This window comes from Engystomops pustulosus, chromosome 8 (genome assembly GCF_040894005.1).
Source record: "Engystomops pustulosus chromosome 8, aEngPut4.maternal, whole genome shotgun sequence".
Classification (NCBI taxonomy): Eukaryota; Metazoa; Chordata; class Amphibia; order Anura; family Leptodactylidae; genus Engystomops; species Engystomops pustulosus.
In genome coordinates, this window is record NC_092418.1 from 115,694,287 (window position 1) to 115,705,095 (window position 10,809).

Sequence of the window (10,809 nt, forward strand, 5' to 3'; positions counted from 1 at the left end):
TAAACAATTTTCTCTAGGGACTGGTGGGGGGAGTGGGGGGTTCGGTCCGGTGTATGTTTGCAGGCCCCACCATAACTCCCTGTGTGGATACTTAAACCTTTCCTTTAACTGCCCCGACTCTCCTTTCAATGTTCTCTTTCCCAGCCAAACTCAAGAAAAAAAAGCAATACTCACCTTCCCTGATCCCCTGCAGCAGTCTTGTCTTTCTTCACTTCTCTTCCGCATTAGTGCATGGCTCTACTGTCAGGAGACACGATGTGAGGACGATAGGGCAGCGTTAACATGGAAATTAAGTAAAGGAAGGTGAGGGTTTTTTTTGTTTTCACAGAGAACAGAACCGTGAGAACCAGGCGTCCCGGGCTGCGGACCAGTGGTTAGAGAACATTGCCCAAAGCCAGTCACATCCAGTTGTTGGCTCTGTCACAGAGAAGTTAGCAGGACTCACAGGCTTTCTCTATAAGTGTGAGGGGGAGCAGGACTCACAGGCTTTCTCTATAAGTGTGAGGGAGAGCAGGACTCACAGGCTTTCTCTATAAGTGTGAGGGAGAGCAGGACACACAGGCTTTCTCTATAAGTGTGAGGGGGAGCAGGACTCACAGGCTTTCTCTATGAGTGGGAGGGGGAGCAGGACTCACAGGCTTTCTCTATAAGTGTGAGGGGAAGCAGGACTCACAGGCTTTCTCTATAAGTGTGAGGGAGAGCAGGGCTCACAGGCTTTCTCTATAAGTGTGAGGGGGAGCAGGACTCACAGGCTTTCTCTATAAGTGTGAGGGGGAGCAGGACTCACAGGCTTTCTCTATGAGTGGGAGGGGGAGCAGGAATCACAGGCTTTCTCTATGAGTGGAAAGGAAAGCAGGACTCACAGGATTTCTCTATGTGTGGGAGGGGGAGCAGGACTCACAGGCTTTCTCTATGAGTGTGCGGGGGAGCAGTACCCACAGGCTTTCTCTATGAGTGTGAGGGGGAGCAGGACCCACAGGCTTTTTCTATGAGTGTGAGGGGGAGCAGGACCCACAGGCTTTTTCTATGAGTGTGAGGGGGAGCAGGACCCACAGGCTTTCTCTATGAGTGTGAGGGGAAGCAGGACTCACAGGCTTTCTCTATGAGTGTGAGGGGGAGCAGGACCCACAGGCTTTCTCTATGAGTGTGAGGGGAAGCAGGACTCACAGGCTTTCTCTATGAGTGTGAGGGGAAGCAGGACTCACAGGCTTTCTCTATGAGTGTGAGGGGGAGCAGGACTCACAGGCTTTCTCTATAAGTGTGAGGGGGAGCAGGACTCACAGGCTTTCTCTATAAGTGTGAGGGGGAGAAGGACTCACAGGCTTTCTCTATGAGTGTGAGGGGAAGCAGGACTCACAAGCTTTCTCTATGAGTGTGAGGGGGAGCAGGACTCACAGGCTTTCTCTATGAGTGGAAAGGAAAGCAGGACTCACAGGCTTTCTCTATGTGTGTGAGGGGGAAACAGGACTCACAAGCTTTCTGTATATCAGAAAAATCAGGATTTGCAAAGTTGTCTATGATTCCTGAAATCAGTAGATTTTTTTTATTAATGGACTTGGAGTTTTTTGGGCCAAATACATTGTATAGAATTAGAAGAAGACGTCTCCATGTTCTTTGCAGTTGCCTTGAATGGTAATTATCATAATATGCCATTGATAAAAGTCTGACATCTTTATATACCCCTACACTCGGCCACTCCTCCCCCCTTTCCATGTTGCCCATCATTACAGACTGACAGATCAGCTTTCATCACATTCTCGTGGCTGTTGTGGTGTTTTACATGTAATGGTGAATGACACGACACATCTCACTAGTGACCTGTGCACTTATTACGAGAGACTCTGAAAGGTGCTCCAGTTCTCAGCTGTATCTGGCACACAATGAGTTAATGGTAATGGGCGCCCATATTACCCACACTGTTCATGGAGCTAAGATGAGGGGTGGACACTGTGCCGAATCCACTGGGGGCAGACTGCAGGCTGTGACTGGGGTACAGAGCGGAGGGGGTGCCAGCCCAGTATGAGAATCCAGCTGGTGACACCCCAGAAGTCATGAGGTTCAGCTTGGAGAGCCCGGGGAAGGGCAAGTGTGGCAGATTACTTTGGAACTTGTAAAGAGACTGTTCGGTGCTGGGTGCAGACTGGCACACCTGTGCCAAGCCATGGAAGTCAAATTTGTAGGCATATCTCTTGCCATGGGCCTTGGCCATGATGTTCTTGTCATAGTAGTAGCGCAGGGCTCGGCTTAGCTTGTCGTAGTTCATGTTGGGTTTGCTTTTCCTCTCCCCCCAGCGTCTGGCCACCTCATCCGGATCCGTCAGCTTAAACTCTCCATTGGTTCCTTCCCAGGCGATGCAGTTGGCATTGGAGTGATCGGACAGGAGCTCCAGGAGGAACTGCCATAGCTGGATCTGTCCGCTGCCTGGAGGGGGGACACAAGAAATTATTACCAATCCCATGGAACCCACTGGAGATCCATTATCCAAAAGTACCCCCTGAGCACTCAGGTCTCATATAGACTGAAGCTATATGCATGCCTTTCCTTAATTCTTTATCCTGAATTCAATAATATCCTTATTTTTATTTAACTGCTGTGTGGGTGGGCGGCACAGTAAAGAAAAGGGGTTCAACCCGGTGGGTGCAGGCTACGGCGTGTCCGATCCAAGACCAAATCAAAGAAGTAGCAGCACTCCGTGTCCAATTCAGGGGTGTTTATTCACCAAGTGACAGTACAGCAACGTTTCAGCTAACTCAATGTAGCCATTATTTTTATTTATATGCAGGGCCGGTTCTAGACAAAGTGGGGCCCTGGGCAAAACTAAAAGTGGGGCCCCAAAATAAAACTATTTTATGACCAGTCACAGTCAGCAAGAGGCTCCCTTTAGTATTGTAAAACAAACTGTAATATGGGAGAATTTTATAGGAGATAGATGATAGGGAGATTTATGGGCAGCATGGTGGCTCCGTGGTTAGCACTACAGCCTTGCAGCGCTGGTCAACATCTGCAAAGATTTTGTATGTTCTCTCTGTGTCTGCGTGGGTTTCCTCCGGGTCCTCCGGTTTCCTCCAACACTCCAAAAAATTACTGGTAGGTTGATTAGACTGTGAGGCCCATTGGGGAGAGGGACAGATATTTTCTGAAAGCAGACACTTGCCCCATTTTCAAAATTGCATCAACGATTTTATAGACATAGGCGCCTTCATGCAATTTTGATTCTAATTGAAACATTTTATTAAAATACTTAAAATTTGACTTTGATGGCAAAAAATTTGATCCAAACAGAAAATGTTTACCTTCACATCTCCTAAATGTAATACATGGACACTTGTAGAGTTCACAAATGTGCCCTATTGATATGTTCACATAAATAAATCCACATAATATCACTAAAACTGTAATAACTAGATATCTGCTTTTCAGCTAGACATTTTTAGACAGTCACAACCTGCAAAATATATCAATAAAACAGAACACGTGTGTGTTTTTGGTGTTACATATAACTTTATGGACATGTTCTGGTCGCGGTGTAGTCACATTAGGCTAAGAGGATTGAATGTTCATCGTATCAGTCAATTTTCCCAACAAAAAATAACTATCACAAAATAAAAGGGAATAAGAGAGAAAGGGTCACATTTATCACTTCTGTGCGCCTAAGTGTAGTAGTTGCGCCTAAATTCTGGCGCACTGTTTTCCAGAATTATCACAAGCTACAACCATCTGTGATAAGTATATTTTCTGCCTCTTATTAATCACTTTACTTTAACACAGTTTAGGCGCAGTTTAGGCGCAATGTTAGATTCGGGCACTTACATGTCATCCTGCTACAAGCTCCTCTCTGCTTCTCCCACAGCCCAGAATGAAGATAACACTCACAGCAGCACCCAGGTGTGTGACACCCAGCACCCAGTCACCTCCTCAGCAGCACCCAGGTGTGTGACACCCTGCACCCAGTGACCTCCTCAGCAGGGGCTTCTCCTGGAGGGGATCCCCCAGTGCTGGTCTCCTGCTGCACCCCTGTAATTCTGCACAATATCCCCCTCAGACACTGTGCAGAATTACATGGGGGACACCTGTTTGTAGTATCTGCAACATTCTGTAACGTTCTCTTCTGTCTTGCTTTGAGCTCAGGATTCTGCAGAAAGTTTTGTAAATAGAAGGTGATGAATTGTAAATAGAGTCTGCAGCTCCTGTCTGCAGTGTATCTAATGACTGTATTATCTGTACTAGTGTCTGCAGAGTATCTAATGACTGTATTATCTGTACTAGTGTCTGCAGAGTATCTCATGTCTGTATGATCTGTACTAGTGTCTGCAGAGTATCTAATGACTGTATTATCTGTACTAGTGTCTGCAGAGTATCTCATGTCTGTATGATCTGTTCTAGTGTCTGGTTGAGCTTTGCTGCTAGAAATGAGCTGTTCTGCACAGGGGCTCAGTGCTTTCTTCTCAGATAACGCCACCTTCGGGCTGGAGTGTTTTTGCGCCCCTTTTTTGCGCCTAAATGAAAAGTCGCAAGTGATGAATATCATTAGGCGCAGCAAAACATCTGGATTGCTAGGATAAATGAGGGAAAGCTGGTTATTTTTGCTGCGCAGCTAGTTTGGCGTTTAGTTGCGAAAATGAATAAATGAATTAATAAAAAGGCGCAAAAACAACAGAAAAAAATGATTGATACATGTGGCCCAAAGTGTGTTCTTAGATAGTTCTGCATAGAGAAGGGTTAAAAACATGAATATTAGTTGATATTATCCTTTCTCAAAATGTAGTAACATATAAAGTGAATATTTCCATTATCTGTGAGATGCAGCAGCTCCTGTGTGCAGCAAATGCTCCCTGCAGCCTGATGGCTAAGAATCTGGATTGGGGGGGGGGGGGGTAATTTCAGGGGGCTGTATCTCTGGCTCTGTGACACATAGAACCTCACTTCTTTTTTCCTATGAAAGAAGAGAGTCCCCTCTTTTACATGAATCTGTGTGAAAAATTTGTGTTTCTAAAATGTAGGAAAACGGAGATATTAACTGTTAAACTGCCATTGGGAGTGATTTTTATATATAAAAATGGCACCTGATATTCTCACTTTAAACGTGAATATCTCTGGATCCAGAGCACCTAGAAACACAATTCAAGATTCATTTGAAAGAAGAGATTCTCCCCTTTTTCCCAGGGGCCCTGGGCAATTGCCACCTTTGCCTACCCATAGCGCCGGCGCTGTTTATATGCAACTAAACCTGCACGATAGGTTCAGTCACTATCTCAGGTGCACCCACTCCTGTCCAGTGTTACCACCCAGTGTCTCGCACTTAGCTGTGATTGACAGTGCAGTGGTCACCCTCTGAAAGTGGACAAGAGAGAGTGCACTGGACCGTGTGGCCTCACCCATGTTGCACTGAAATTCCCATTTGCATACAAATATGTTACAGAATTTCTCTGGAAAGGCTTATGATGCAGGACGCTTCCCTCACAAGTTTAGTTTAGTTTATAGTTTATATAGAGTTTATATGTGAATATTCTATACAGACACAGCCAAAATACTACTGCATGACAAGTAAAAACCCCCGTACAGTGAATACAATATTTAATATCATGTCATATTCCACCATTACTTGATCTACAAATGATAATGACACATAATGAATAAATAACAACAATCCAGAAGATCATATTGTTACTTGGTTTTGGGAGGTTGTTACAAAGAAGTTTCATTTTAGTTACTAAATATTACTACATAACACTACCAAATTGTTATCCGCTGCTCAGCATATGTTATATGTGTTAAATATCCCATGTAAATTTAATGTTATATGTTATGGTCAGATTGGCAGGTATCCGTTTTCCATGCGTTTTTTTAAACATAGGAAAAGTGCAGCCACCATCTTTTTTTCCGTCAAAAAAATCTATGGATAATGGATACCTGCCTAAACGGCACATAACGGATGGCATCAATTCTACATTGATGTCAGTGGGATTTTTAAATATTATGTCAAACTTCTGTTCTTTACTTTTTTAAGGAGTGGAGGTTTAAACGGTAGTGTGAACTTAGCCTTATATATACATATATATATATATATATATATATATATCACTAGTGAGAGCTGCACGTTCCGCTTCTGTCCAATGGCTATACTGTACATGGTACCCAAAAATGTGCGACAAATATTCCTGGATTTTTCAGAGAATAAAGCCACAGACATAAACTACTGCAATAAAATAATTGAAATTTGGTGCAATAATAATTCAGATTTCTGAAAATCCACAGCGTCGCTTGAATGTTGTATAGATATTTGATGCTGCATCTCTGGATGTCATTGACGTTTGTCACTTACATTGTACTGGACTTTGTTGCAGAATTCTATGAATCACAATCCAATTTCAGAAGGTGTGCAAAAAATATTACTATTGTCTGTGATCCCTCCGATTTATTTTTCACATTCTGAGAATGTTATACAGGCGGTCCCCTACTTAAGGACACCTGACTTACAGACGACCCCTAGTTACAGACGGACCCCTCTGCCCCCTCTCTGTGACCTCTGGTGACCTCTCTGGATGTTACTATAGTCCCAGGCTGCGATGATCAGCTGTAATGTGTCTGTAATTAAGTTTTATTGATAATCCTTGGTCCCATTACAGCAAAATATTTAGAAAATCCAATTGTCACTGGGACAAAAAAAATTGTTTTCTGGAGTTACAATTATAAAATATACAGTTCGACTTACACACAAATTCATCTTAAATACAAACCTAAGGAGTCTATCTTGTACATAACCTGGGGACTGCCTGTATTTGGTTATGGAATATTGTAAGATTGCAAAAGCGGGTCAGGCATTTGTTACAATTAAATCCTCACATTCTGAAACATTTTTTTTTAAGATGTTTTGTGATGATTGAATAGGACACAGCAGATGAAATCCCTTATAACCCCCTATATATGATATTTGTGGAGGTTCTGATACAGCCCAGCCCATAATTCACTCATTTGACATGTTATTCCTCTGGCATTGCTGTCACTCACCCTTCTGGTGCTATCCATTGTACCTAACTCACTGCTAAAGCTGAAAAAAATTAATATTGAAATCCAATACAGAACTAAACTGTCTGTACTGGCCAGCTGACTGGCTTGATATAAATTACATTAATATTATCCACATAATGGAGACTGATGCCGTTTATGGGGGTCATTTAACTAATTTTCCCCTTCTCTGAGCTCTTTTTGAGTCTATTTTTTGCACTTCATTTGTCTTTGTTGTTTTGGCTCTTTGGGTTTTATTAGCCTTATTAGGCATAAATTTTAAAAAAAGGTGCAATATTTTGCGCAACTCATACCATTGGCTTTTCTAAGCATGGTCAGGACTGACTGGTCATTGCACAATTATTTGCGCCCATATAGGAGCAAATCAGTGTTAAATAAGGTGCAAACATTTGTAAAAAAGGTGCAATGTCATGACAAATAGGGCGCAACAACACACAATGGTTAGGTGGCAAACTGAAGTGTAACTTTCCAAAAACCCACAAAATAGGTGCAAACCAGCCATAATGCAGCAAAAAAGCGTGAAAAAAACCCATGCGTATTCTATGTACGTTACATAAGTTCAATAATGTTTATAGAACTGTAAGGATCTAATTGTATTTACATCCATTAAATACACTGATAATATGTGATATGTGATAATTATGAGATAGATTGATCGATAGATAGAAGAGAGATAGATAGGTAGGAGATAGATAGATAGATATATAGGTGATAGATAGATAGGAGATAGATAGATAGATAGATAGATAGGAGATAGATAGATAGGAGATAGATAGATAGATAGATAGATAGATAGATAGATAGATAGGAGATAGATAGATAGATAGGAGATAGATAGATAGATAGATAGATAGATAGATAGATAGGAGATAGATAGATAGATAGATAGATAGATAGATAGATAGATATAAAGAAATACATGCAATAGAAGATATATGGATGGATAGATATGAGATAAATAGATTATAGATACTACATTGATAGATATGAAATAAATAAATAGATTGATAAATATTAGATAGATAATATATAGATGGATAGTGATGAGAAAGATGATTGATGGATAAATAGATAGATCAACAGATAGACAGATATGAGGTAGTTAGATAGATAGAAATATATAGCCCATTATAAGTTATTTACACAAAATCATTAACTAATAATAATCCCTAAATGTTAATGCTGATTATTCCTAATTATAAAATGAATATTCCATTCTCCCTTTCATTTATTCATTTATGTATTTACTGTACTTATTTGAGTGTATTAATATTAAACACATTGGTGAATGCTTTATCTGATTATAACTGATTAATTATAACTATAGCAATGATAATAATAATAATAATAATACTGCACTGTTTTATGGGAATTTATTGGGAATAACGGGATTTTTTTTTAGCAGGGAATAACATTTGACCTTTTAAGTATCTACTATATTGTAACTATAATGTTATGATTGTGATACATTGTATAACATCATTTGACAAATTGCTTACAATGAATTGCAGGGTATGTTCTATTAATAATAATCACCAGAAGAAAGTTCAATATCATCCAGTAAGACTTTATTCCTATTGATATAATATTATTGTCGGGGCCAGGATCAATTAGACTGTAACATCTCCATACACAGATTATTGAGCTTTCAGTGTTCGGACTGTACAAATACATTCATCAAATTACAAATCAAAAACAACAAAAACCATCCTGCGCACATTCCCGACCCGACACATTGTGCAGATATTTCTTATAAAATACAGCTGGGATGTGTGCATGTCTTTGACAGCTCTAGACATATATGTCAGTATTACGTACTCAGATGTTATTATATATGACAGTATTATATATACATATATACAAATAATATTACATAGGACAGCACAGATATCATTACACAGGACACATCTCAGTTCTCACCTTTCTGAACCCCTGCAGTAAATGGTCTCCAGTTCTGAGTTTTCTCCTTCAGGAAAGTTTCACCTACAGGATCTGATCCCAAGAAAGAAAATGTATTACAAGGAGGAACCAGATCTGTTCCGACCCGACAATAACCTGTCACCCGACCCGACAATAAGCACTGATCTCACATATATACCTGCAGGAAATGAAAAAACGAAATATAGAATATAGAAATATTATTCCCTCTACACCACAGCTTTCCCCTAATGAAAATTGTAAGTGACCCCATTGCATGTACGATTTTTGGTCATTTGCCGTTATTATTATGATCTGGGTTATTTTTGTTTTTGGGTGTCCATGCATTTGTACATGGGTCCTCTAGTATGAAGGTGCCATTGCAGGTTGTGGGTGCTCCTAGTATGTGGGTTACAGCTGCCTCTGTTTGAGGGTGACCTATTAGTTATGAGTTTCTCTTCGTTTTCTAGGTACCCCTATGGTATGTGGGTGCCCCAGCAGGTGTCCCTCTGATTTGTGGGTGTTCCCGAAGCTCCCTATTCTCAGGCTGAGATGTAAGGGGAGACGGCAGGAAACGCGTCCAGGAAAAAGGAAATCCGACGACTTCACAGCGATATTATAAGTCTGCGGCTGACTGGGGAAGAGAAGGGACTGCAGGGACTGGAGGGACAAGGACCACGCTGGGAGGTCTATTAGAAAATAGTGGGGTGTCTGGTCCATGAGAGAATGAAAAGAGGGTGTCAGGGGGTGTCAGATATTAATGGAGCTTGGGTGGGTTCTGATATTCAGAAAAAGAATGTAGATGTGGTCGGTTGTCGGATAGTATTTAGAATGAGGAGCGGGATGTCAGAATTAGTTAAGAATCAGTTAAGAGTGTGAGCCTCCTGAGGATTAAGGATAATGGGTTATGAGGTCTATGAAAAGAAGATGAGTATAGGGTGAAAGTCTGGTGGAGATGGAAGGTGGAATAGAATAAAAAGAGAAGCCACAGGTAAAGCAACTAAAATCCAAAGATCCAGAGATCAAGGTCATCAGATGTCAGGACTTCCGGGCGCCCCCTCAGCCCCCCAAAATCTAAACTTTTTAAGTTCTCATAAACCTGACACCTCCAAATCCCAGTGAGAGTTGCCTGAGTCTCTACCTGTAAGGTACATGTTGAGCAGGAGCTGGGATCCACTGCCCTGAGCCATGGAGCTGAGCACTGACACCCAGGGGGCCGGGCACCCTATGATGAGCCCTATTATTAATACCAGGACTATTGTTATTAGATGCTGGAGGAGGGAGCTGGACCAGGCAGGGAATGAAGAATAAATGTGGAGAGATGAGAGGAGGCAGATAATATCCAAGCAACAGGCCTAGTAGCTGCAGGATGGGGCCCCTGCCTGCACCCTCCTGGGCCCCTCCCTGCAGCTCCCATCATTTCCTCTTTTTAATTAAGGATCCATCTGACTGTGTCCTGTTCACACTGAGCCTCTTATCAGCCCCATCTGAGGTTTAATAAACTTTGCAGTTAAGGATCAGTGTTACTGTGGTGATGCCCCCCACCCTCACCCCTATTTTACGCCTGTTAACTCTTTGCAAACAGCAGCCGGCGTCAGAGATGAGGCTCATATTGATCTGTGGGTCTCTCCGCATGCTTCATTGACTCTGAGACAACAACCTGATGGCAGCTTCATCCAGGGAACAGGCCATAAAGCTGCAGTTATAGAGACTTCAAACACCCAACCTGCCATTAGCACCCATTACTTACACATCACCTGGAGCTGCACCCTTTGTGTGCCAGGGGCTGTGCAATCTGCCTGAGGCTTCTCCTCTGTACATAGAGACCTGTGCACACCTTCTATATGTCATGGGATATATTACAGT

At 41.9% G+C, this 10,809-nt stretch overlaps 1 protein-coding gene across 1 annotated transcript; it reads right to left on the reverse strand.

Moving 5' to 3' along the window:
* Positions 1–1,089: 1,089 nt before the first annotated feature.
* Positions 1,090–10,222, reverse strand: FEV (FEV transcription factor, ETS family member). Its single transcript, XM_072120364.1, has 3 exons — positions 10,085–10,222; positions 8,947–9,018; positions 1,090–2,421 (listed from the first exon to the last, which is right to left on the reverse strand). Exons 1-3 carry the CDS (start codon positions 10,131–10,133, stop codon positions 1,886–1,888), a joined length of 657 nt encoding a protein of 218 aa, XP_071976465.1. The 5' UTR covers positions 10,134–10,222; the 3' UTR covers positions 1,090–1,885.
* Positions 10,223–10,809: the final 587 nt, after the last annotated feature.

Coding starts and splice junctions, on each gene's coding strand:
- FEV (XM_072120364.1), bottom strand. CDS start 10,133: ATGGCTCAGGGCAGTGGATCCCAGCTCCTGCTCAACATGTACCTTACA. Junction 9,019..10,084: donor GCTCAACATGTACCTTACAG/GTAGAGACTCAG, acceptor TCTTGGGATCAG/ATCCTGTAGGTGAAACTTTC. Junction 2,422..8,946: donor TACTGCAGGGGTTCAGAAAG/GTGAGAACTGAG, acceptor TCCCCCCTCCAG/GCAGCGGACAGATCCAGCTA.